Here is a 27260-nt window from a genome sequence, read left to right as displayed (position 1 = left end):
TACGATAATGGGAGCACTTTACAGGGATTTGCATTGGTCTGTCACAAAGATCTGCACTGTTAAGAGAGAATACAGTTCATAAATGACTAATTCCAACAATATATCCAGATAAAAATAGGAAGTAGCTTGTAGAAAATGGTCTCTTTTTAAGGTTAAATTCCACCTCCTTGTCTCCAGCGCCCCTCTGCTAGTATCACTAACGGCAGTGATTCTCCAAATAGCCGAAACCACAGCAGTGCAGTGCAGTAACACAGAAAATGAAAGATCAGGGACAGGGGAAGAGTTAATGACTACAAAGAATGGAGACCAGCTCTCCCGCACTCAAACATCCTGTCAGTAAAAGCAGGTCAAAGATAAGAGTAATGATTATGATACATGACCTCTGCTCCTGTGGAAGGTGTGGAACTATTACACACACACCAAAGCCTCCCATTTCTCTTCCTGCATATTTCCCCTCATCGCATTTTTTTGGCCAAAAGTGAAAAAGAATGGCACTTTGTGAGAATCAAAAGGGAACGAGATTCTGTTGAGGACTGGCTTCACTACAGCAGTCGAAATGTACCCTTGAATTTTTTTTGGTCATGTTTTTTTTTTGCACCATGGCAACCTCCAGTTTTGCCGGTGTGACACCATATATACATTTTCTGTTGATTTTTCACAAATGAGCCTATTGGCAATCTTACTGTGGAGTATGGCTCCTCCCCTTTTTGAATTTCTAACCACGGTTTCACCTCGTTTGGATCCTTTACCACAGGGATATCCTGACCCATGCATGGAGCCCTCCAGCAGTGGGTAAGTCTGTGAGTTTCAAAAGGACACGCCACAGCCAGCCACACCCACTTGTGTGCAGAGATACCATTTTAACTCAACCCCTGCCCCACCCACCATCACGATAAACTACACCAGCACCTGCCGCAATTTTAAAATGCAAACACTCTGAAGGTATAGGAAACATATTTATTAATTCTCTTTTTTTATTCTTGACTTTAATTTTAGTACATGATGCCTTACAGAGACAAAAAAAATCAGAAAAGTGTTGATTCTGAGGTTTACGTTTAATCCATTAAATTATTGAACATAAATATGAAAACATTTCAGCAGTCCCAGCTGAAGCCCCCTCTCCTTGCCTGACCGTGACTGCCGAGCACCCGCACGAAGATGAACCCAAAACAAACCCAATTCTCCCATAATGCAAAGCAAATTAAATGCAGAGTCTTCAGCAAAAGATCTGTGTAGGTGAGCGCTAGGGTAGCCAGAATATCAATGCAACATTTCCATTTCATGTGCGATTCGACCGGCTGCGAACGGTTTCTGAATTTGAATATGTAAAGGATCCAGACGGATTGGCCAGAGTCATGCTGGCTGTTCACTGTGAACATGCTTGTGGTGGGTGTTTGTGTGCCTCTAAACAATTAACAATAAGCATTTTAGGAAAATGTTCAATAATACACATTTATGAATCACTGATTGCACTTTTACGTATATTAAGTATAATTTTTTGTTCTTTTCAGTCCTTCTTTTCAGACCTCCAAGTACCCTACGAAAAGGCAAGGGTAAAATCCTACATTGCTGGCCAAAGCTACTGTATTTTCTACTCTTTCCTTGGCCTCTATGATAACCACAGTCACTGGTTCCAAACTCAGAGGAGCACCACTGAAAACAACATCAATGCAGCAGCACTTCCTCTGAAAGGCAAAGAAGAGACATTCTGTTCTTTTAGTGAGAAACCACACTCACCCTACTTTATACCAAACTCTGGCCAGTTGTGGCCTCATTAGCAGTGACATCATTACCCGTTTAGTCTTGGGATGTACTCGCAACCAACACGAGAAGCACCCTTTGGTAACATGACATCATGCCAGCCGTAGAAAAAAAAAAACAAATCAGAATGGCGCTACTTCTCAAAGCCACGACCGAATAAATGTATCTGCAATTCAAATGCAGTCCCTTTTCAGATCAAGCGGAGGTTATTCTAGAAGATTCTGGCAGCCGCACCGGACAGGGTGGCTTCATAGAACAAACAGAACTTTCGACCAATCTAGTGATTCTATATCTATGTCCCCAGCTGTGCTCTCGTGAATGGCTGGAGTGTTGCCCCTGGTTACAAGCTCCATTGTCTCCAGGATTCTAGACTGTCACACCATTTTTTCCCCTGCTGTGCACCCCTTTGCTGGAATCCCATTTAAACACTGCAACACGGCTCCGTTCAGATCCTGCACCGTTTCAGTATGGTTCGTACTGACAACCTAGCAGAGAGGCTCACATTGGCAATTACACATATTAAGCATTCACATTGTACCAGCTCGACTGTACCGTGCTTTGATTTCTATTCATCTGCACAATAAAAGCTGTTACATCCATACCTCCTTATTTTGTATGTGTTTAGCTGGCCACCTACTGGCCAAACCCTCTTCAGTTTCAGGGAACCTTTAAACAACTGCCATGTAGTTTTCAATAGTATGGATTACTATTAAGGCAAATCATTCTTTAAGTAATTAATAAGCATGTGTGCTGTGACCACCATTCATGCTACCCTTTTCAGCCTGCGAATGTAGGCATGTCTTTTCCTGTGGTGATGTTTGTCTTTCACTTTTGCCGCTCAGGCTTGAGGAATTATTCGATTGAAATGCCATTAACGGGTTGCCATGCCAACAGCGATGACCAATCATTCCAGACTCGTCTCTGCCGAGGTCATTGACCCCCAGGATGAGATGTGCTCACTGTCAGTCCTGGAAATACACACCATGTGCCATGCACGGTCAGTGCAAAAGCATTAAACACAGGTACCATTTTAGAGGATTATACAGCACAAAAAGAAAAACAGCTCTCTCAAAATAGCCTACAGCACAAATTCCTCCCATTACTGTGACCTTTTATCGCTGCCATAATGCTGCCACAGTGATACACAGCCATTGTGGGAATGTTAAGTGTTGCTTTAAGAATGGTACTGGAGAGAAGCTGTCCCTTAGCTTGTGTTAGCATGTGTGTGTCTGTGCACACGCACCCAAGTGAGAGTGTGTGTGTGTGTGCTTATTAGTGGTGTAGAGGGATTTTTCTCAACAGTGAAACACTTTTGAGAAGTACATGCTTCAAGAAGAACAAAGTCTATCTAAAGGGGTTGCAAAAGGAGTGATCCCTGTCATCAAGGAACCGCTGCTACAGGGTGTCTGTGGTGCAGCAAATGGTGCAGCAACTGAACTGTGTCCAGGATTTGCACCAACAGCCTGCTCCCTGTGAAATATCTGGACCACCATCTTATGCAGCTCATTGTCTGGTCACACATATTGCACAAAATTATATGGCATCGATGTTCAAGACTGCACATAATAGTTATGAGTTATATCTAGTTATATCTAGCAAACCATGTACCATGCCGTACAGAGGCCTAATATATGCTTTGTTCACTGCTTACCACAGCTCACCAAATTCAACATGGTCACTTATTGCAATGAAATCTGTAACAATCAGAAGCCAAAGATTCTAACCACTTTAAAACGACACACTCCACTTTCTCCATTCTGAGACAAGCAAAGCAGGAGCTTTTAGGAGATTTCAGTGGAATCCGCTGGCTCTTTCTCGGCTTGCAAGGAGACCGGCTTCCTGCCTTGAAGCTCCACGTACCGGGAATTCTGCGTTTTCAGGGTCTCACATGAGAAAGTTCGCCTTGGGGTCTGTGGGTAGGGTGATGGTCTCTGTGGGCCGGGAGTCCTGGACCTGTGAAATTCTGCACTCTCCAGACGATCTCCATGTCGGACTCAGCCGAGCTGAAGCCGGGATGAACTTGCAGAAGAAGCGTTACTCACACTGGCCTTTTATGGGGACCTTGGTTTCCTCTTCCTTCCTCTCTCTAGTCTTTTGATAACACTGAGAGTGCGGCTCTGTACCATTCCACCCAACACTGCAGCAATTTACCAACCAATTTCAAACATATAGAAAAGAAAAAAAAAAATTAAAACCCTCCAAAAAAATGAAATTAATAAAGCAATGAGCAGAGAGACAGTGGGCAGAAGGGGTGGAGCTGGCTGGATGTAAAATATAGTCAATACTGTGTCTGTGGCAGTCAGTGCTGATATTTCTGGGCTCAAATGTAGTCAGTGTATCCAGGCCTCAGTCATACAAAAAGAAAAATAAAACCTATCATCTGTGTAACTGAAGTAAAGTTGCGTCCTTGAAGCTCCACCACTCCTGCAGCCAAAAACCTCTTTCTCTCGCCTCACACCTGTTTCTGTGACCATACCCACCGAGAAGTCCACTAACAGAACTGCACAGACACTGCCCCTCCTCTTCAATAAAGCTCCACCCACTCCAGGTCACCACGCCCCCTCACCCGCATACGGCCACTTCATAACCTCTTCAGCTCCGCCCCCTCTCACTCATCTGACCACTCTTTACTATGTACATGGCTCCACCCACTGCGTTGGCCACGCCTCCTCTCTGCCGATCCTACTGTTCCGTTTGGCTGAAGTCATAACAGAAGTTGAAGTTGCTGGGGGGTTTGGGGACCGGGGGCGCGTTGTCCGGGATGGGGACGTTCTCCAGGTCCAGGAGGCGGAGTTTGATCTCCATGGACAGCAGGATCTCCAGCTCACTGCGCATGCACTCGCTGGTCATCTCTCTTCCCAGGAGCACGCTCAACCCGTCTGTCCACAGGCAGAACTGAGGGGACAGAGAGAGAGGGAGGGGGAGGGAGAGAGAGAGAGGGAGAGAGGGAGGGAGAGGACACAACATTTCAGGCACAATTACACAAACCAAGCTAGAAATAGCAGGACAGTGTATGCGCACATGCAGCGGCAGGATCTCTTTCACACACACACACACACACACACACGCATAGAGGAGCAGTGTCCCGCTGACACTCACGTCAGTTCTGGAGGAGGCGATGAAGTTGAGGTTGTACTCCTCCACATCGTATGTGATGCTGAAGGCCAGGTCCAGCATTTCCTGAGGAAAAATACAACCCCAAGCTATCAGAGACAATCCACGTCAGAGAGAGTTAGTGTGTGTGAGTGTGTGTGAGCGTGTATCTGTGTATGTAAGTGTGTGTGTGTGTGTGTGTGTGTGTGTGTGTGTGTGTGTGAGCGTGTATCTGTGTATGTAAGTGTGTGTGAGTGTGTGTGAGCGTGTATCTGTGTATGTAAGTGTGTGTGAGTGTGTGTGAGCGTGTATCTGTGTATGTAAGTGTGTGTGAGTGTGTGTGCGCGTGTGAGTGTGCGCGTGTGTGTGTGTGTGTGTGTGTGTGTGTGTGCGTATGTGTGTGTGCGCGCATGTGTGCGCGCGTGTGTGTGTGCGCGTGTGTGTGTGTGTGTGTGTATGTGTGTATGTAAGTGTGTGTGTGTGTGTGTGTGTGTGTGTGTGTGTGTGTGTTAATTAAAGGCCTTCTTACCTTGTTCTGTTTGCCCTTGTTCTCCTTCATGTGTGGGCAGTCTTTCCCTGTCAGCAGCGCTTTGATGTCAGACACAGGAACTGAGAGAGGAAAAAGAGGGGAGAGAGAATGACACAGGGACTGACAGTGTCAGACATGGGCAGCCAGCCTTGGAGTACAACACATGCTGCTTGTTAATAACACTATAAGTACTTCATTTGATTAATTATTGGGTTAAAAGGACACAGGTGACATTTCACTCCAAGCCCTGGTGAGATGAATGACCAGCATGCATCACTGCAGGAACAGGCTGTCTTGGCTCTGCCCACTTACTCTTCTCCTGTAGGGTCTCGATGGGGGGCGTGTCCGTGTCCTCGTCCACGTCGCCATAGTGCAGGACTTTGTGATTGGGCGAGAGGCGGCAGTACCACAGCTTATCTGAAACAGCCAATCGCAAGCAGTGACAATGTGTGAAAGACCCCACCCATCCTTTCTATGTAAAAGCAGCCTCTGGTGGAAGCCTCAGGTTTTGGAACTGACCGAGAGAGAGAAGAGCTGAGAAGTTTCAACAATCTGCTTTGCGTTAGGCCTGCTTCAGTCTCACAACCTTCCCTGCCTCTAGTGACGACTGTGTCTTTATCCGAGATAAATATGCCCAGAACACAGAGAAGAGTGTTACTTCTTACCCACTTTCCCCCTTATGTAATGAGAAACACAGACTGCACACTGATTGGGTGGGTGAGCCATCCGCTGCTTTTGATTGCTTGGCCTTTCCGCATACATTATCTCCGTTTAGAGTGTGGCTGTCACCACCAGACTGAGTGGTCAGCACTGAGTCATGACTGGCGAGCGAGGCTAGTCTTGTGCATGTGGTCACCATGACAATAACAGCCCACAGTAACGGAGCTGTCGTGCAAACGATCTGGGAAGTGCAGCTTCTTCATGCTTCTGTTAGCAGGGCCTCATCCAAACCCCACCGCCAGGGTTGACCAAATACCAGCAACACAGCAGTCTCTGAAACATCACAGTGTGGTCAGGCATCAGTGCCCTTAATTCTGCACAATGGCAGAATGGCACAAGCAAAGGTTGCCATATTGATTGACATTTAGCCACACTATGCAGGAAGTGAAAATTAACTGTGCGTCACGCTGTGTGTGTGTCTGCACTTGGTGCGTGACCTCAGCACTGAAGAAATGACCCTACAGTTTCACAAAACCACACGTTAACAGCCGACTGTGAGCTACTGTTTAACTTTACTTCCTGCTTTCACTTTGCATTCATTACCGAATGCTTATACGTTTGCGGGGACCTTTGGCAAAATTCTGTGTTACTTTACGTATGTATATTGTTGGCAGATGGGCAAAGTAAAAAACAAAAAAGAAATAGGAAAAGCTGCAAAAATATGAAAAAGCCTGAAAAAATGGACTTGGCATTTTGAAAAGCAGACTTCGCCCTTTTGAGAAGCGGAGAGGCAGAGTCGCGGCGGATGGGAAGGCAGAGTCGCGGCGGATGGGAGGGTGGAGTCACGGCAGGCGGGAGGGCGCTCGGGCTCACCTTGCCGGCGACGGCTGCTGACCTTGCGGAAGAGCGTGCCGTGACACAGGCGGTTCAGCCTCTGCTGCCGAATCAGCTCCAGCAGCTCCGGCTTCAGACGCTCCTTCAGCTCTCTGCGGGGACAGACGCATGGACATGGTCACACACACACACAAACACACACACACACAAACACACACACAGTCACACACACGCACACACACACACACACACACATATAGCCATATATATATACACTCACATATGCATGCACATACATACACACAAAAACACACGTGGACAAAGCTCTGACACATTAAAGACCCACTTGACGTGACAGTTATCCTTGGCTCTATAAATAAATAGACAATAAACTAATAATAATGATGTATGATGATGGCAATGATGAGGATAAACCTTACATACCCATCAACCCACACACACACACACACACACACACACACACACACACAGTGCGTAAACACAGAGCTGATAAAGTAAATGTGTGTGGAGTAAACACGCCTCTCTCCTCTGTGTGCGGGGTCAGTGACAGGCGGGGGGCGATGGGGGGGGCTCTTTAAATGTCAGCGTGAGGTTGAGCAGAGAGTGAAAGATGATGTCACGGCGACAGGCTGCACCCCCGCGGGCCGTGTGATGCATTATTGATAAATGTCACAGGTGTGTAGCTAGCCCCCTTCCCTCCGCCTCTCTAACGCCCCCGACCGCGTTGCGTTAAGGTCCTGCCACCCCCCCGCCGCGAGAAAACGCTCTCCGACGCTCAGTGGTGAAATTCCACTACGCAGTGACAACTCTGAAGCAGCCCACGCCCTGGGTCACCTGATTGGGCCGCAGTGCATGCTGGGAAGGATTATACAGGGCTGGTTGTTTAGTGACAAATACAGATGAGCAAACAACGGCACCACCTTAAACTTCCATAGGGGTGGCATAAGCTACGTGCCCTTAACCCTTTAGAGATGAAAAGGGATATTGTGATCGCTGTTACGGGTATGCTACATGACTTCAGGTAAAGGGTGCACGGAAGTAGGGGTTATGGGTCACGTAACATCAGGGTCACAGGTGCACGAAGGTGTGCACCTCAGGTATTTTAAATGTCTATGGCGGCAAGCACAGTTGTCGGGGAATTAGAGTGAGTACCAGCGTGGTATATTGTGCGAATTTAGTTGTTTTCTCACTTAGTGTTTAAGTGCAGCTTTATGTGTAAAGTTCGTGAGACGGTGGTGCATTTTTTGTCGAGTTTATTTCCTAGTTTTGTTTTGTTGTTTTGGGTAGGACGGTGGAGCCGGTCCGACGGTCTATTGCAGACTGGCCGGTCCCCACCGTTTTATTTCATTCTTTTGCGCACCGATCTCCAGATCTCCACTTTTCTTTACTCCACATTACCTTCTTCCTTCTCTCAAACCACTCTGTGTAAAACTCCTGTGCACTGCTATCTCTCCAACTATCTTTTCTGTGATCCGTATAAATACTGTTCAGCCAGTTAGAACTCCGAAGCACTCGCCGCTGCGTCTTCTGCCTGGCTGGATCAAACACGGAAGAGTGAGTAGCCGGGTTGTTGTACTTTTATGTGCAGAATATTTATCCTGCAAACTGCCCTGTGACTGCCTGTAGTCACCTTTGGCAAAAGTCTGGCCGTAACAATCGCCGTGTGGTAAAATATTACATAAACAATATAACAATAATATCTTCGCCACTCAGCTTGCCTTGGCGAGGCCGCTTTTCCAGCAGTCTTGTCATCATATGACTACACACAAATGAGTAACACACTCACACAAGCAAACGCACAGCACTCCAAACACACAAACACCCCCGTGAGGGATCGCGGTGCTCAGCGCCCTCTGGGGGCGGGTGTGAGGCTCACAGGACGGGCGGGGCGAGGGTCTCCTCCTGGTGCAGCCGCTCTGTCTGACGCAGTTTCAGGATCTCGCTGTAGTTCAGGGCGTTGACCTTGTTCTTGAAAAGCTCCAGAGAGGTGGGCTTACTGGACAGGGTCCGAGTGATCTGCTCCCGAACCACCTGCATCACCTGCGGGACGAGAGGGGGAGGGATGAGGGGCGTGTCCAAACACCTGCATCACCTGCGGGACGAGAGGGGGAGGGGTGAGGGGCGTGTCCAAACACCTGCATCACCTGCGGGACGAGAGGGGGAGGGGTGAGGGGCGTGTCCAAACACCCGCATCATCTGAAGGATGAGAGGGGGAGGGGTGAGGGGCGTGTCGAAACACCTGCATCACCTGCGGGACGAGAGGGGGAGGGGTGAGGGGCGTGTCCAAACACCTGCATCATCTGAAGGATGAGAGGGGGAGGGGTGAGGGGCGTGTCCAAACACCTGCATCACCTGCGGGACGAGAGGGGGAGGGGTGAGGGGCGTGTCCAGACACCTGCATCACCTGCGGGACGAGAGGGGGAGGGGTGAGGGGCGTGTCCACAACCCGCATCATCTGAGGGACGAGAGGGGGAGGGGTGAGGGGCATGTCCAAACACCCGCATCATCTGAGGGATGACAGGGGGAGGGGTGAGGGGTGTGTCCACAACCCACATCATCTGAGGGATGAGAGGGGGAGGGGTTAGGGGCGTGTCCAAACACCCACATCACCTGCGGGATGAGAGGGGGAGGGGTGAGGGGCGTGTCCAAACACCCGCATCACCTGCGAGATGACAGGGGGAGGGGTGAGGGGCGTGTCCAAACACCCACATCACCTGGGGGATGACAGGGGGAGGGGCGAGGGGCGTGTCCAAACACCCGCATCACCTACGGGACGAGAGGGGGAGGGGTGAGGGGCGTGTCCAAACACCCGCATAACCTGCGGGACGAGAGGGTGAGGGGCGAGGGGCGAGGGGCGTGTCCAAACACCTGGTAACAGTTCTGAACTCCTTAACGTTAATACCACATATAAAAATGATAATTTACTGTTTTTATTCATTATTCCACATTTGCTGTTTAGCATGACTCTTCAGGAAAATTGCCACATTGCCACATTGCCTGAAATCACTGCTCAGCTTCAAACCTGGGATTAGGTGTCAGGTCCTATGAGTGACAACAACCACCTCTCTGAAGCAGCCCTTCAGTGACGTCAAGAGCTGACGCACGAGCAGCATTTATCCGAGGCGTAAGCGTTTCCAGCCGAGAGCAGCCAGAGTCGCGCGGAACAAGAGGCAAAACGCAGGGCTTCAGCGAAAGGCTGAAATCACACAGTTAACACCAGGGTGATTTATTCAGATTTACTCCGAGACGAGGATGACGATCCATCCGCAGACAGCCTCCGCTGTAAGCCACGGTCACGCGGACGGGCAGAGCCATGGCCAGGTAGCCTGGGAAAGGCAGATGGTGACTTTCTGTGCTCTGTACAGCGCTCTGCAAGCTTTCAGGGCAGCATCAGGCTGCACCGCAGGTCTCCCAAATCACAGAGGCCTGAGGAGGTGACACCGCACACCTCCCTGATTTCAAAACCAGACCAGCGCCCTGGTCCCGTGGAGGGGTGGGCAGTTGGGAGAGGAAGAGGGGGCCCACAGTTTCAAAGTGCATGGCGCTGTTCGGTCAGGAGAAAAACAGGCTTGGTGTGCTGTCACTACACTCTCTACACTCTACACTCTACACTCTCTACACTCTACACATGGGTTTACTGAAAACACTCGGTGCGAAGTTTCCACGCCGAAACAGTAAGCAAACTCCGCGGTCGGTCTCTGGTGTCCTCGTTAGACCTGTGTGTATGGGACGCTGCTGTGTGGCTAGCCGTATGCAGCAACATTGATTGTGACTGTTTCAGCTGATAACACGCGGGGGGCAGGGGGGTGACAGAGACTGACAGTACAGGATATCAATATCTCTGTGTGATGCAAAGGCTGGTAGAAGCTCCTTCAGCACATTGGGGATTATTACACACGCGCACACACGCGCACAGGGCAGTTTGTGAGAGTATGTTTTTTGCCTCTGTTGTCACCCCCTCACCCCCCCCATCATTGCTAATGGACTCAGCGAAGCTGATGCACCAGGTCACCACACGACCCTGTTCACCTCCTGCACAGGGAAAACAATCAGGGGCGAGTGTCAAAAAAGGGGGGGTGGGGGGGAGCCAAACTGCATCCAGCCCAGAGCAGCACAACAATGAGATATAACCACCTGTCTCCCCACCCCTCCCCTCCTCCCTCCCTCCCTCCCTCCCTCTCCATCCCTTTGACACCAGTCAGCTGTCTCCTAGGCAACGGCTGCCGTGTGAACGTCATCCCAAGACCTTCTCCCACAGACCCCGTCAGCAAGGACTCGTGCCGTGATGCAGTCTCTGCCAAGCCTTTACACCGAGCCCGAGCAGCAACGTGGCACCAGCTTACCACACAACACACTGACCGCTGCAAGCTTTACCCTCTCACCCAGTCTAACCACTGTGAGCTTTACACTCTCACCCAGTCTAACCACTGCGAGCTTTACACTCTCACCCAGTCTAACCACTGCGAGCTTTACACTCTCACCCAGTCTAACCACTGTGAGCTTTACCCTCTCACCCAGTCTAACCACTGCGAGCTTTACACTCTCACCCAGTCTAACCACTGCGAGCTTTACACTCTCACCCAGTCTAACCACTGCGAGCTTTACACTCTCACCCAGTCTAACCACTGTGAGCTTTACCCTCTCACCCAGTCTAACCACTGCGAGCTTTACCCTCTCACCCAGTCTAACCACTGCAAGCTTTACCCGCTCACCCAGTCTAACCACTGCGAGCTTTACACTCTCACCCAGTCTAACCACTGCGAGCTTTACACTCTCACCCAGTCTAACCACTGCGAGCTTTAATCGGTCACCCAGTCTGATGGAGCAGGTCACACAACTCACTAATGTTTCTACAGTAAAAGCAAAAGCCCCAGAGCATCGTGGTAGAGGCAGTTTCACCACTTCCCCATTCTCAGTAAGACTGCCAGCCAGGATACACTACACACTGTTAAACACTACATCACGCCATACTATTAATTACCACTACATGATGGGATCAGACCGATTACAGCCTAGGACACCATCACAGTGTGCTACAGAACATTACACTGTACAACTCTTCCTTTCCTCACTCTAAACAGCGCTACACTGAATTACGCTTCACAACATACAAATATCCAGACAGGACTGAGTGCTACACTCATAAAACGCACAAGACCATCCCCATATAGTGCATCTGACAGGAACACACACACACACACACACACACACAAACACTAACCTCCATATGGTCTCCTGCTGGTATAGCCCGCAAGCAGAACAGAAATTGGCAACCAAGTCAGGACAGAAACAGGGAGAGAGAAAGAGACAGAGAGAGGGGGGGAAGAGGGATGAAAGAATGACATGACAGAGAAAAAGAGATAGAGATAGAGAGAGAGAGAAAGAGAGAATCACCTTTGCGCCGCTGTCGGGGCAGACCTGGTGATCTGGTCCTGACTGAGTGTTTTGTAAGCGTACTCCCTGATCCTGCAGCGTGCATGAGACCGGCCCTGGCACTCGCTGAGTCTCCCTCCCCAGACCTGGCTGCTCTTCGCCCCGCCGCGCTGAGGAGCCAGCTGCCCCTGCTTCCTCCAGCACTCTGCGCGGCGTAGAGTGGCGTCTGCTACCACAGAGACCCCACACCCACCCCGGGAAAAAAGCACCGCCCCCCCCAACCCTACCACCACATCCCAGAGCTGCATCAGCCAGTGACACAGCCAACCCCGCCCCTTTCCACACACACACACGCGCACACACACACACACACACGCACACACACACACTCCCCCTCAGGCCCCCAGCTGACATCGGCGTGTGGCCGATCTGCCAGCAGCGATTAACAGCAGGGGGAGAGAGAGAGAGAGAGAGAGAGACAGAGAGACAGAGAGAAAGAGGAAAAAGGGAGAGTAAGAAAAGGATTGAGAGAGAAAGAGAAAAAGGAAGCAGAGAGCAGAGAGAAATGGAGAGAGAGAGATGAGAGAGAAAGGACAGTAAAGAGTCAGCAGTGAAGAGAGAGAGAGGAGTGATTTACAGACACACAGAGCATTTCCCCATGTACTCTACCTGTCATTTCAGTGCTCCTACACGCACGCCTTCCTCACGCAAACCTCCTACGGCTCCAAGGTGAAACTGATCCTTACGAGAGAAGCAATCCCAGTGCCAGCTTTTCCATAGGTCTGCACTGACCCTGATTCACGACCGGTACACACAAGCGCAGCGCAGTGTCAAAACTGAAAATGACCAGAGAGCCAGAGCTACTGAAGCACCGCTTCTGAAATGGTGGAAAAAGCAAAGGGTTTGATTTCAAAGCAACTACTGACTATCAGTTACCCTCCTGTCACTATCCTCCCCGGAGCCCCTCCCACACACAAGCTCCTCCTACAGCTAAGCCCCTCCCACAACTTTACTGTCTACTCACTGCTTTCCTGGCCCTCTGTAAAACGCTGAGGGAGACTCCTACCGAACCGCCTGTGTGTGTGTGTGTGTGTGTGTGTGTGTGTGTGTGTGTGTGTTTATACATTCAGCGTGAGCCTGAATGTTTCACGTCTTTGTGTTTTGGAGCAGAGGGGTTTTTTTGTTTTTGTTGTGTGTTAGTGCTGATGTAACAAAGTCAGTGTGTGGCCCGTCCCTCTCTCTTTCTCTCTCTCTCTTTCTCTCCCCTTCTCTCTCTCTCTCCCTCCCTCTCCTCCCTCTCTTCCCCTCTCCCTCTCTTCTGCGCGTGGGGGGTGAGAGCGTTTGTGCCGGCGGGAGGCTCTCTCTTTGTAGCGTTAATGCCCCTGTGAAACAGCCGTGAGATCTATTGTTCCTGCCCGGGGGGGGGGGGGGGGGGCATTGTGGGAGAGAGAGGTCTGCACACACAATGACCAGCCTGCAGGTCAGGCTACACCCTGCCTGCCCAGGGTCGAAAGGTCAGGGGCCGTTACGACCCGGAAGCAGTTCTCTACCTGCAGGCATACAGCAGGGGGTCAGCCTTGTTCTGTGGGGGCACAGCACTCTAAACCAATCAGAGCTGGGTTTAAAATCCGAATGGGAAAGCAATCACCCCGCCACCCCCGCCACCAAATAAAGGGCCTCAGAATGTCTCGGTTTCCCTGTCTAGACTTCAGAGTCGTTTCTTCTGAAGCAGTTTCACAACCAGGCCAGAGTCCTGCTGCAGGACTCTTTCAGTTTCAGCCTGGGCCTGAGCAGAGCGAAAACCACATACATGCACACACACACACACACACACACACACGCTCACACGCATGCACACACACACACACACACGCACACACACACACACACACGCTCACACGCACGCACACACACACACACACACACACAGGGCAGAGTGTGCAAGGACACACACCACCTTTCACTCCTCGTACAGAATCACAGGAAGGTGAGTCTGGGGATGATTAGCTCTTACTCACAGCACTAATCTCCCCCACATGAGCTGTGTGTGCCCTGCATCCATGCCTAAAATTTTATTAAAATTTATACATAACATAAATCATATAGGCTCCCTTCTATTTTAGCCTCTGAGTGTCTTTCACTATTTTACTCCACTTAAATAGTTTTATTCTAACTAAACTCAATTAAGCTGCGTTACATGCTAAAACAAACATGATGGTATCTCAGCTTATATTAAAACTTGATTTGATTTTTGTTCTGCTGTATTTGCTTGGACGGAAAATTTAGTAGGTGTCCAGAACACAAGAAACGGGGATAAGAAATGAGTTCCTCTGAACAGAACCAACCTGCTAAATACACCTAGGAGTGTACGTAACACAACATGCGCATGCAAAGAGGTATCCACTCATGCACGAAAAGTATATTCTCAGCATTTTCAAAAAATTAACACCCAAATAGAGTTGTTTGAGGACCAACATTCCGTTCCCCTCTTGTATCACGGGACCTTTTCTTGGGCATTTTGTGGCCACCCTGACACCGGGAGGGTCATGTGTTCGCAGCCCGCACCGTTCATACCTTGTCAAAGTCCTCCTGCGTGGCCCGCATCTCCTTCCAGGTCTTGTTGAGCAGCTGGATGCAGATGCAGAAGAGCTCGTCCAGCAGGCTGTCCTGAGAGAAGAAGATGGGGTGGTAGTCGGAGCCAGTCTCTGAGGCTGGGGAGAGAGACAGAGCAGGCCGTGAGAATCAAACACAGACCAGCCCGGTTCACACGGACCAGCATCTCCAAACTCACATCCCGCTGGTTTTCATTCCAGCAGCTCCCTTAATCACTGAGGCTGGATAGCGAGCTTAGTGTGATTTCCCATTATATCACAGTTGACACGGGCGGCAGTGTAGCATAGTGGTGAGGAGCAGGGCTTGTAACCGAATTGTTGCTGGTTCAATTCTCCACCAGAGAACTGCTGCTGTACCCTTGGGCAAGGTGCTACCCCAGAATTGCCTCAGTTAATACCCAGCTGTAAAAATTGGTAACATGTAAAAGCTGTAACCTATGAAATTACTCTGTATAAGAGAATCTACCATATGACAATAATGTAATGTAATGTAATGTAACCATTTTAGATATTCTGCGGTAAATTCTTTGCAGATGAAATGTGTTGCAGTTCATGGCAACAAAAAGATTATTTAACGTGTCATTCTTAACATTAGCCAACTGAACATATTCGGGGGACTTGTTCAGATAATCGTCTGATTTGTTGCATACTGATCTCAAATTAAGTCAAATAATGTATTTAAGCACAATTACTTGTATCCCTGTGTCTGAGAGTGCACACTTATACAACATCCCAAATCCACATGAGAGAGCAGACACTGTTAATGATGTCTGATCCGGATCAATATTTAGTTAACGGCTGGATCAATGCTAATAGATTTAGAGCTCAGCGGGATGGGGAACCAGCCCACAGCCCAGTTACCTCCCATAACCCCACCCACTTCCCATGGGCCAATCCACACAGCTCCAAAACTCCACCCCCATCTGTCTCCTCCCCCTTTCAGCCTCCTCTGTTCTCAGGTGAGTTACTAACTCTACTGACCCCAGTATCCTGAAAAGACTCAGGAGTCCTGCCCTATCTGAACTGATGCAGCCTCAAAACAATGTATGAGTGAAAAGTTCCCTGCCTCTCAGACATACCACCCCTACCACACACAGACACAGACAGACAGACAGACACACACACACGTGCGCGCACACACACAGGCACAGGCACAGGCACAGGTACACAGGCACACACACAGACACACACAGACACACACAGACACAGACAGACACACACAGACACACACGCGTGCGCACACACACGAGTGCACGCACACACACGTGCGCACACACACGAGTGCGCGCACACACGCGTGCGTGCACACACACAGGCACAGGCACAGGCACACAGGCACAGGCACACACACAGACGCACTCTCCCCACCCCCTGACTCACGGGGCTCTCCAATGCGCAGAATCTCACACAGAATGAGGGTGAGCTGGATGCTGCTCCGAGCAAAAGGACACTCATGCTTATCCTCCCTGCTGCTGTTCTCCAGAACAAACTGGACCGGAGAGGGAGAGAGAGAGGGAGGGAGGGAGAGAGGGCGAAAGGGAGGTGGAGAGAGAGGGAAGGAGAGAGGAGGGACAGAGAGAGGGAGAGAGAGAGAGAGGGAGAGAGGGAGAGAGGGAGAGAGCCATAGACAAGGTTTAGTGCTTTGTTATGAATAAAGTACAATCAATCCACGAGAACTTTTTCCACTTTACAACTTTATTTCCTTTAGCCTCCAGAAGGTCCACAAGGCGCACTAGCATGGCTGAATTTCTGAAAATTTCTGAAATTCTGAAAACTGAATTTCTGAAAATCTAAAGCAACCCAGTGTCAACAGACAGCTGGACCTTTTCTGAAGAAATACAGACACAAACCTAACAAAAAAGTTCAAAGGGAACGTGAGAACTCTAAAAGGTGCTCCTGAAAATCGAGGGTCACAAACAGAAGTGAAAACGATCAAAGACTGAAAGAGGAGAAGTCCCATTTAGTGTGCTCTGCCCCTCAAAACAAAGGCATTTTTTATATTCTCCAGCTAACCGCCGCCTTTTTGGAACCTCTTTTACCATAAGGGACTTCACTCTTTCTGCAATCTATGGTCCCTTTTTCTTTACAATTAAGACCCTGTTTGCCTCTCTTCCCACCCACCCTCTCTCCCTCCTTCCCCCTCTCCCTCTCTCTCTTTCTTTCTCTGTCTTACCCTGCTATATGCATCGGGGTAGCGGGAGGCGAAGTAGGTCATGGTGTCAAGGGCCAGCAATCCAGGTGGGGTTCGGATCAAATCCTGGCCTGGGTTACTGTTATTCTGCAAGCGAAGGGAGGGCATATGCTTAGCAATGAGGACATTGCAGGCTCACTGCAGGCAACTCCTGTAAGAGCAGCTTTCTGAAAGAATACTGCACACAACAAGCAACAAGGAAGTGAACTGCAGTGGAGGAAGGGGGCACAGAGAGAGAGACGCTGAGTCACAGAGAGAGACGCTGAGTCACAGAGAGAGAGACGCTGAGTCACAGAGAGAGAGACGCTGAGTCACAGAGAGAGAGACGCTGAGTCACAGAGAGAGATGCTGAGTCACAGAGAGAGATGCTGAGTCACAGAGAGAGAGACGCTGAGTCACAGAGAGAGACGCTGAGTCACAGAGAGAGATGCTGAGTCACAGAGAGAGATGCTGAGTCACAGAGAGAGATGCTGAGTCACAGAGAGACAGAGTCACAGAGAGAGACACTGAGGCACAGAGACAGACACTGAGTCACAGAGAGAGGGACACTGAGGCAGAGAGGGAGACACTGAGTCACAGAGAGCTGGAGTAAGAGAAACACAGAGGTAGAGACAGAGAAAGAGAGAAATGTGACGTGACAGACACGTGGATCTGGAGTCAATAAAAGGATCTGTAGAGTCACAGAGCGGGATGCATAGAGGACTCACGGAAAAGCCCAGCTTTTTGAACTCCTTGGCGCAGAGTGAGCGTCTGCGTTCAGTGCTCAGGCTGTTCTCACTCTCCGTCTCAAAGGCCACCTGGCGAAGGCTGTGCAGCTTATCCCTCTGCTCCTGAGAGAGAGAGCCAGAGCGAGAGCGAGAGCGAGAGCGAGAGAGAGAGAGAGAGAGAGAGAGAGAGAGAGAGAGAGAGACAGAGGTGTGAGGCACGAGTCACACATTACATTACACTACACGTTTCCTTCTTTATCAGGAATGACTCAGGTGGCTTACATTTCGACGTGTCATCTATTTACCGAGGTAATTCAGGATAAGCACCCTGTGGGCATTGAACCTGCAGCCTCCATAAGCCCAACTCCTTCAACACCACATCACACTTTCAGCCCACAGACACTGCCAGGAGGCCTGCTGCCTTTCAGACAGAGGGTCCGGGGTCAGGGGTCAGGGGTGACCGCTCACCTGGTTGTAGTAGTCCAGCGGTGTCCTCATGCGTGGCTCCAGGTGGTTGAGGGTGACAGACTGCAGGATGTACAGGTAGTGGGCCATCTCGTCCCCCACGGAGCCGGAGCTGTGGATGATGTTCTGCGGGTGGAGAGAGCAGGCTCTCAGACACACACCGGAGAGGGGGGCTGGCAACACACACCCCCACTCACGCGATACACAACCATCTCCCAGCTAACTCCCTCCCTCCCCATCTCAACCCCAACCTGAGAAATGCAAGCCAGGACCGTCAGGAGCTGTTCACCTGAACCTGAAAAAACAGCCACGGAACCTTCAAACGGAAGGAAGGACAGCTGAAACAAGCTCACAGTTCTCATGCTGCTCTTACCCATTTAAACTAAACAGAGGCAAGCTGAAAAGAAAAATCACTGCAATTTCAATTGTGAGTTTAGCATTCTTTTTTCATGCTTTGCTTGGATAAAGTACAGGTTGTGCTGCAGGAAACTGCACTGAAAGACATTTTCCTTTCTTCCGAGACACACTGTACAGTAAAACACTCACAGCAACATAAATTAGACACTGAAGACAGAAGTGCAGAGCTACGCTAATGAATGTAGCAAAGCAAACGGACTCAGCAGTAATCAGGAGTATTTATTACCTTGTAAATGTACTGACGTACATTTTTCTTCAAGAGGAATTCAAAAAGTTCCTGTCAGTGAAAAAAAAAAACACAGTGAAAACAGTTTATTTTAAAATCTCAGATTATAAATCACTGGGTTGATCAAGGCCAGTGAATGCTCAAGATCTTGCAGCTGCAGTAACACAAAACTGCCACAAGGTGGCAGCAAGGTTGCTGTTCATAAGAGAACTAGACTCCAGGCACATGGCTCGCTTGATAGTTTGCAAACAGCACTTAGGTTTACTTATAAACAGCCTCTCTCAGAGTAAACACCAGACTTGGACAGAAGCTAAACGTTAAATCAGGGGGGCCAACCAGTTCATGTGATACAAGGCAGTTTCCGTAAAAGCAACTGTGCCGTTAACTGTGAGAATTATGTCCTATTGACAAATTAATGGGGTGAGAGAGACACAGGAACCAGGGGAGTGGGGAGGTCAGGGTGCTGAGTCATCACCTTTGACAGATTTAGTAGAGATTCGCACACAGCCCAGCGCCACTTACAGTAAGCAGAGCTGACTAATCCCAGCCCGGACTGAGCTGGCTGCAGCGCTCACAAATCCACCTCCTCAGAATCAGGGCTGCGTTAACAAGGGCCCCGATTCAATGGGACTGAAGCCCCTGTGTCCATAAACAGGGAGAAAAGGGGTGCCTTTCAGCGCCCTGGGGTAGCTCTCCCTTGCTAACCTCCTGCGCAGCTCTGAGTAAGACTGGATAGCTGCCCAAGAGACTGCGCAGCTGGGAAGAATGGACGACTGCGGTTGAGAGCATGCAAGTAGGAGACAGAGAGGAGACAGCTGTGGGGAGAGAGACCGCACATTGCTGTGGGCAGAGAGAGACCGCACATTGCTGTGGGGAGAGAGAGACCGCACAGGTGTGGGCAGAGAGAGACCGCACATTGCTGTGGGGAGAGAGAGACCGCACAGGTGTGGGGAGAGAGAGAGACCGCACATTGCTGTGGGGAGAGAGACCGCACATTGCTGTGGGCAGAGAGAGACCGCACATTGCCGTGGGGAGAGAGAGACCGCACATTGCCGTGGGGAGAGAGAGACCGCACAGGTGTGGGCAGAGAGAGACCGCACATTGCTGTGGGGAGAGAGAGAGACCGCACATTGCTGTGGGGAGAGAGAAAGACCGCACATTGCTGTGGGCAGAGAGAGACCGCACATTGCTGTGGGGAGAGAGAGACCGCACAGGTGTGGGGAGAGAGAGACCGCACAGGTGTGGGGAGAGAGAGACCGCACAGGTGTGGGGAGAGAGAGACCGCACATTGCTGTGGGGAGAGAGAGACCGCACATTGCTGTGGGGAGAGAGAGACCGCACATTGCTGTGGGCAGAGAGAGACCGCACATTGCTGTGGGGAGAGAGAGACCGCACAGGTGTGGGGAGAGAGAGACCGCACAGGTGTGGGGAGAGAGAGACCGCACATTGCTGTGGGGAGAGAGAGACCGCACAGGTGTGAGCAGAGAGAGACCGCACAGGTGAGAGCAGAGAGAGACCGCACAGGTGTGGGCAGAGAGAGACCGCACATGTCTAGGCAGAGGGAGACCACACAGGTGTGAGCAGAGAGAGACCTCACAGGTGTGAGCAGAGAGACACCACACAGGTGTACCTGTCTGTCTGCTTCCCCTGCCGTCTGCAGCAGCGCCATAAGGAGGGCCATGGCTTTCGTCTGGATCTGCTGGTTGGTCCTGAGAGGAGGAGAGAAAGAGAGGTAGAAAGAGAGAGACAGACAGAGAGAGAGAGAGAGAGAGAGAGAGAAAGAGAAAGAGAGAGAGGGGGAGAGAGAGAGAGAGAGAGAGAGAGAGAGAGAGAGAGAGAGAGAGAGAGAGAGAGAAAGATCACCACTCCTGAGCATGTTATAGGCAGTCACACCCAGGACTCTCTCAAGCGAGGTCAAGCGAGGCAGAGCAGTGCGATGGGTCCAGGTAAGCCACAGCTCACATCGGCCAGCAGGTGCCAGCACTACCACTGATCCCTCTGGGGGCCCCTACTCTCCTCCTCACACCACCTCCTTGTAGTTGGGCAGTGGTGGCGATTTTGACGAGTTGCTGCTAAGTCGGGGGAAGGGGGGGGGGGTGTAAAAGAGGCAGGAGCGACACACACACACACACACCCTCAGAATGAGAGCTCCACGATCAGGCAGGCTTCCACCGATGCCACACACACACAGCGGTGCCAAGGCAACCCTGTAACGTCACACCTGGAAAGCGGGCCAGGCTGAGCGGGCTTTGATCTGACAGTCAGTCCCTGAGAGCGTGTCAGACTGGAGGCCCCGCGGGCACGGTCTGGACGCCCCGCTCACATCTGTGAGCGTCCAAACGGCACTCAGTTACACTGCAAACCCGCCGCTGCAGTCCTGCCGGGCTGTTGTGAAATCTCTGAACTGAAACTGCCAAGTAGAGTAGTGTGTGCCCAGAGAGGAAGTGATGTCATTAACGTGGCCATGTACCTACCCACCCAAGCTGGAACCAGAAACTGCAGTGTCTACTCTTTCACAACCCACGTATATGTTTGCTGAATTTGTCCTCAGGAAGATTTAAGATATCCTGAGATCACACTCGCCCTCTGGTCCAGATATGATCTGTTATGTTCAGAGAGATTCAGAGAGATTCAGGGACGAAGTAGAGAGAGTGAGGGCAAAACAGAGAGAGAGGAAGAGAGGGAGAAAAGAAGAGTAGAGAGGGGAAGAAGGGACCCATTTCCTGGGTTTCAGGGCCCCCGAGGGCTCGAGTCTGAGTGCGTTTCCTGGCGTCTGTGAGTCATTTGGCTTTTATTTGATCTGGACACTGCTGCTTGGCTTTGTACAGGAGAGAGTTCCTTATTTGGAGAGTCGACAGGATTGGATTCCATCTCTATTCCATTTTTCATATGTGCGTGCAAGCATGCATGAGTGTATGTCTCTGTGTATGTGCGTGTGCGTGTCTCTATGTCTATGTGACTGTGTGTATGTCTCTGTATCTGTGTGTATTTGTGTGTGTGTCTCTGTCTCTGTGTCTCTGTGTCTGTGTGTATTTGTGTGTGCATTTCTATGTCTATGTGCATCTGTGTGTGTGCATGGAGTGCGTCTCCGTTTGCGTCTCTGTGTGCATTTCTGTGTCTGCGTGTGTTTCTGTCTCTGTGCGTCTCTGTGCGTGGAGCGCGCCGCTCTGGGTCAGTACTCACACCTGCAGGTGGGTGATCAGCCTCTCCAGCGTCACCTCCTGCCTGACCAGCTGGAACAGGCTGCTGCTGCTCAAAACCATGTTCTCCAGAATGGCCAGGGACAGCTGCTGGATGGACGCATCCAGCACCTTGGCGTTAACGAAGCTGGCGATCTGAGGAGGACAGACGGGCCGGTCAGAGACGGGGGGCTGGACCGAGCCGGCCCGCTGGGCGGACGGAGAGGGATACCGTGAGCGATACCTTCTTAATGAAGACAGAGGAGAGGTTCTCCCAGGACACAATCCCATGATCCATCAGCTCCATGAAGGCGGTCAGCGTGTGAGTCATAATGAGAGGAACCCTAAGGGAGACAGAGAACCCAGGAAATGCTGACATCAGCACAGGGAACACTGACATCTGCACACAGACCACCCTTCCAACACCCCTTCTCCGCCACCGAGCACATCACTTCTGTACCTCTTCATCTGTGTGAAATTGCAAGGCCAGTGATAGTTAACAGCTAATATATCTGCGATCGCCTTCAGAACATGTTATAGAGGCAATAATGCAGGGAACTGGATCAGTTTCACCGGTCTGACAGCGAGTCTGAACACTGGTGTCCAAGTCAAAAATGTTACATTAAAAAGTTAAACAAGTGAAACAAAGCACTAAAGTGCCATTAGTAACCTCCATCAAGAGACCTACTCAGTCTCCTGTTACAAACCATCAAACTCGCTTATTTAAAAGTAACATCCTATGGTTTTTTCCCCTCTTCCATGCTCCTAACTAACTCTCTCCCTCTCTCTCCCTCTCTCTCACACACAGCAATGGAATGTGTCCCTATAGGAAGGCTAATCAGTTTATATCTCACCCCCAGCCCACCTCTAACACACACTGCCCTCCACTCACAGAGCCTGCCCCACATCGGCAGGACCCACAGGGAACCTCCACAGCCCTGGCTGCTGAGAGGACTCTCACAGGCAAGCGTTAAGAATAAAAACGTCTACAAGCTGACATGAGCAAAAAAAATCCTGGGCAGTATTTTTAACTTGCAGAAGCTGAGGTTAGCCTATGTGCTGTAGAGGACTTGGACAGACTTTCGGCTGTTTGCTCTCACTTTCTGTTAAAATGAGCAGGCACACACACGCACAGACACACACGCACAGATACACAGCCTCTGCAAAGAAGATCGGAGTCAGAAGTCAGAGATGGTTAAGTCATTAGTGCTTGGGCTGGAAGCTTTCTAACATGTGCATTCCACACAAATCTCACGGCGGCCGAACCCACCCTTTCACGAGCAAACATTTAACCGCGCTCCTGTCCAGCGGAGCCGAGCGGTGTTCAGCAGACTGGAACTCAACACCCTGGAGCGGTCTCTCAACGCTTACCCACAGCAGAGCTGAGAGCAAGCTGGTGTATCATTCCTCCGTTCCACTGTGTACCAAGACCCAGCCTGGCTCACTAACACCTCTTTTCCACTATCACGCTTTAGCAGCTTCAAGGCAAGCAGAAGGGAAAGGCTTCCGTGTTTAGCACATGGTCCCATGGGCTATATGACTTGGGACTGAGGGCCGCGGAGGAGTTTCCTTAGGGAAATGATGACATACTAACACCTGCCTACTGTGAATCACCAGAAATCCGGCAACATAACTACAGACAGGGATGCAAACATGAAGCTTTTTCACATTTGATGGAAAAATCATAGCTGCTTTTTTTGAAGGTGGGGATCACAAGAGCTGCATGGGGTAATGAGAAAAGAGCCCACCTCGTCCCTGCTCTACGGCGGAAAAGTGGTAATACTGATCTAGCCTGGTTCCAGCTCTATGGTGGAAAAGTGGTATAATGAGCCAGCCTGGTTCCAGCTCTACCGTGGGAAAGGGGTATAACGAACTAGCCTGGTTCCAGCTCTACAGTGGGAAAGGATATTAGTGAGTTTCACTCATTTTGTGAGGGATGGGAGACCTGAGGCTGGTCAGAGCTCTCCAGCTGGCTGTGAGAGTTTCATTCTTAGCACATGTGCTTCACACCTCTCATTCAGCCAAACCACAGCCACACAACGCTAAACAGGTCTTACAATAGCACTGCCATTTATTTGCATAGCAGACACCCATGTCCAGGAAAACGGAAACAGCTTGTACTTACCCATTTATACAGGCAGACCTTAACCACGGTAGGTTAAGTGCCTTGAGGCTAGACTGAGAAGTACTGGCACACACAAGCAAATGACTGACTGTATGCCTGTGTCCCAGCTACGCCCCTCCTACTCGCCCCACCCCCACCCCCTGCTTCTGCCCCACCCCGGGCGTGGCACATACTCGTTGGCTTCCTCCACGATCTGCACCAATAGGGAGTGCCCGTCCCGGCTGATGAACTCCTGGGCGAAGGTGACATCAGTGGACACACTGGCCAGCTGCTTCAGGGAGTCACAGCGCACCCCCGAATCCGAGCTCTGAATGCCCTTATAGAGGTCCTCTGCACAGCGCCCCTGAAACACACACAAAAACGGACAATTATGGAGACGCGCACACACACACACACACGCATGCGCGCACACATACGCACACAGAAACTGCTCTCTCAAACATTTACACACACCTGTCCGTAAGTCTGTGTGTTCTTATAAGGGCATGTCTGTGTGTGTGTGACTGTGCTTTCGAAAATCTGAGACAGCAGTGTGTGTATCTGTGTGTAAATGTTTGAGAGAGCCCTGTCTGTGTGTGTGTGTGTTGTGGATGTTTGAGCGTGTACGTTAACTCCCTGCCCCCAGGCTTCATTCCTGTCACTGCAGGTGTGTTCACTCCCACAATTCCCTCGTCTCTCACTGACACAACCCCCCCCCCCTTTCACCACCAGCCTTCACCTGACGGCACACACAGCGTGTTCTGTGTTACAGAAATGGCCGAGGTGATTTCCCTCACACTCACCACCCACAATAATGCCTTTGTTTCTGCCAGGCTGGGATTTGGCAGGCCTGACCGTGTGTGTGTGCGCGTGTGTGTGTGTGTGTGTGTGTGTGTGTGTGATCAGAATTTCCTGCAGATTTGTTTCCTCCAAACGGAGCCATTCCTCCACAGTCAGGTGTGAATCTGTTTCAGGGAGGGAGGAGGGGCGGGCCTCTCAGGGCCGTGGCGGCACCAGAGAGCATGCTGGGAGCTTGCGGCTGTGAGTACGGGCAGTATGGGGACTCACCGGCGCTTTGGTCAGACGCAGGATGCTGCCGTTCTTGATGTCCAGCCGGTTCTGGGACACAGAGACAGACATGAGCAGCTGCAGCTGCACACACATACAAGGCCACTGCAGTGGTGACAGGCCCAGCGTCACTGCTGTTAACCAGATTACCTGTCTGTCTGTCTGTCTGTCCATGCGCAGACGTACATTACACTCTCACACACACACACACACACACACACACGCACACACACAACCACACGCACGCACACACACACACACATGCACACACACACACAACCACCGTCACTTCTGCACTCCCTCCCCCCTTTTGAGTGCAAGTGCAGCAAAGCATGACTCAATGAGTGGAGCAAGAGGAAGAGAGAGAGAGAGAGGGAAGGAGAGAGAGAGAGGGAGAGAGAGAGAGGGTGGGAAGGAGAGAGAGAGAGGGAGAGAGAGAGAGAGAGAGAGAGGGAGGGTGGGAAGGAGAGAGAGAGAGGGAGAGAGAGAGAGAGAGGGAGGGTGGGAAGGAGAGAGAGAGAGGGAGAGAGAGAGAGAGAGAGAGAGGGAGAGAGAGGGAGCGAGGAAGAGGGACGGAGAGGGAAGGAGGGAGAAGGGGGAAGAGGAGGGAATAAGCTAGAGAGAAACAGGAGAGTGGGGGCAAAAAGAAGAGTGGAGAGCGAGACAGAGAACAGAGAAAAAGAGAGAGGAGGGACATGGAGCAGGAGGAGGGAGAAAGGGAGTGAGAGGGACAGAGGGGAGAGATGGTGTGTGAGCAGATGTGTTTCGTGTCCACACTCGCCCGTACTGCGCTAGCCTCAGCCTGCTGAAATCAGCTGCTGCTGTCGAGCTGTGCTTTAGCTTATTATCGCCTCTCCCTCAAACACACACACACACACACACACACACACACACACACACACACACACACACACACACACACACACACACACACACACACACACACACACAGAGTCATGCTCTGCACCGAGCGCCCCAAACACATACTTCAGATACCACAGATTCCTGCTGCAGACAGGCAAGATACCTGCCCTCATCAGCAGTACCTACACAGCCCTTTCCAGCTACAGAGCTGGAACCAGGCTGGCTCACTGTACCCCTTTCCCACTGCAGACCTGGAACCAGGCCGGCTCACTGTACCCCTTTCCCACTGCAGACCTGGAACCAGGCCGGCTCACTGTACCCCTTTCCCACTGCAGACCTGGAACCAGGCCGGCTCACTGTACCCCTTTCCCACTGCAGACCTGGAACCAGGCTGGCTCACTGTACCCCTTTCCCACAGCAGACCTTTAACCAGACTAGCTCATTAATGTTCCCTGTACACAATTCCAGCTCTACAGTGGGAGAAGGGCATTAGTGACTCATTTTATACCATTAGTGCATTGTTCCATTGTCATGACAACGGAACCCTACATTTTGCCAAGGTTATTATCAACAGAAGTGTTTTCAAACAAAACATTTTCCCCCAGTGTTCAACACAAAAATCCCCCACAGGGCAAGATATCAGCTCACTCACCGACTCAGTGATATAGGTCTGAATGCCGTCTGCATACTGGAGGGCATAGTTATCAGGGCCAGGGAGATTCCAGCTACACAAAGAGCAAGAACAGATGTGTAGCCAAACATTATCCGTGCATGACTGAGAGACCATGAGCGACAGCAGTGTGGCATAGCGGTAAGGGAGAGGTCTTACACCCCAAAGGTTGCCAGTTCAATTCCTGTTGGGCCGTTGGGCAAGGTACTCAACCTGAACTCTCATGGTGAGAGTCCAGAGGTGTAAACTGCTAGTTTGTAAAGGTTGAATGTTCTTCTGTCTATATTTAATGGAAATGTAAAATAATATTCTCAGGCTACACCATCTGTGCAGGACATTCTCATAAATGCAACTCACAGAAGCTGTTTCCTCAAAGATACAGGCTTGGGGGTGTCCACAGCGGGGAATTAAACTCTTAAGGTGACCTTAAGGTGTGGAGTTCAGCACCCAGACCACAGCGTATTTCTGCTTTCACAGTGCCTCTAA

General features: G+C 50.6%; 1 protein-coding gene across 2 annotated transcripts in view; it reads right to left on the bottom strand.

Moving 5' to 3' along the window:
* Window positions 1-2571: 2571 nt before the first annotated feature.
* The window catches only part of elmo3 (engulfment and cell motility 3), a 26426-nt gene continuing 1737 nt past the window's right edge, over window positions 2572-27260 (bottom strand). Inside the window, exons 3-20 of one of the 2 annotated variants that reach the window (XM_036544016.1) lie at window positions 26757-26829; window positions 25241-25291; window positions 24367-24536; window positions 22313-22412; window positions 22073-22224; window positions 20520-20598; window positions 18890-18940; window positions 18250-18372; window positions 17782-17904; window positions 17057-17161; window positions 16264-16372; window positions 14846-14982; window positions 8775-8938; window positions 6917-7029; window positions 5696-5800; window positions 5384-5463; window positions 4861-4941; window positions 2572-4656 (exon numbers count right to left, since the gene is read on the bottom strand). In XM_036544016.1, the coding sequence (XP_036399909.1) occupies window positions 4444-4656; window positions 4861-4941; window positions 5384-5463; window positions 5696-5800; window positions 6917-7029; window positions 8775-8938; window positions 14846-14982; window positions 16264-16372; window positions 17057-17161; window positions 17782-17904; window positions 18250-18372; window positions 18890-18940; window positions 20520-20598; window positions 22073-22224; window positions 22313-22412; window positions 24367-24536; window positions 25241-25291; window positions 26757-26829 (2029 nt within the window). In that variant the 3' untranslated portion in view covers window positions 2572-4443. Of the gene's footprint in view, window positions 4657-4860; window positions 4942-5383; window positions 5464-5695; window positions 5801-6916; window positions 7030-8774; window positions 8939-12940; window positions 13052-14845; window positions 14983-16263; window positions 16373-17056; window positions 17162-17781; window positions 17905-18249; window positions 18373-18889; window positions 18941-20519; window positions 20599-22072; window positions 22225-22312; window positions 22413-24366; window positions 24537-25240; window positions 25292-26756; window positions 26830-27260 lie in introns of those variants that run through there. The other variant, XM_036544017.1, reaches the window with a different exon arrangement.

This window comes from Megalops cyprinoides, chromosome 13 (assembly GCF_013368585.1).
Source record: "Megalops cyprinoides isolate fMegCyp1 chromosome 13, fMegCyp1.pri, whole genome shotgun sequence".
In the NCBI taxonomy this organism is placed as follows: domain Eukaryota; kingdom Metazoa; phylum Chordata; class Actinopteri; order Elopiformes; family Megalopidae; genus Megalops; species Megalops cyprinoides.
The sequence above is the reverse complement of the archived record's forward strand: the minus strand, read 5'-3'. Positions and strand labels throughout refer to the sequence as shown.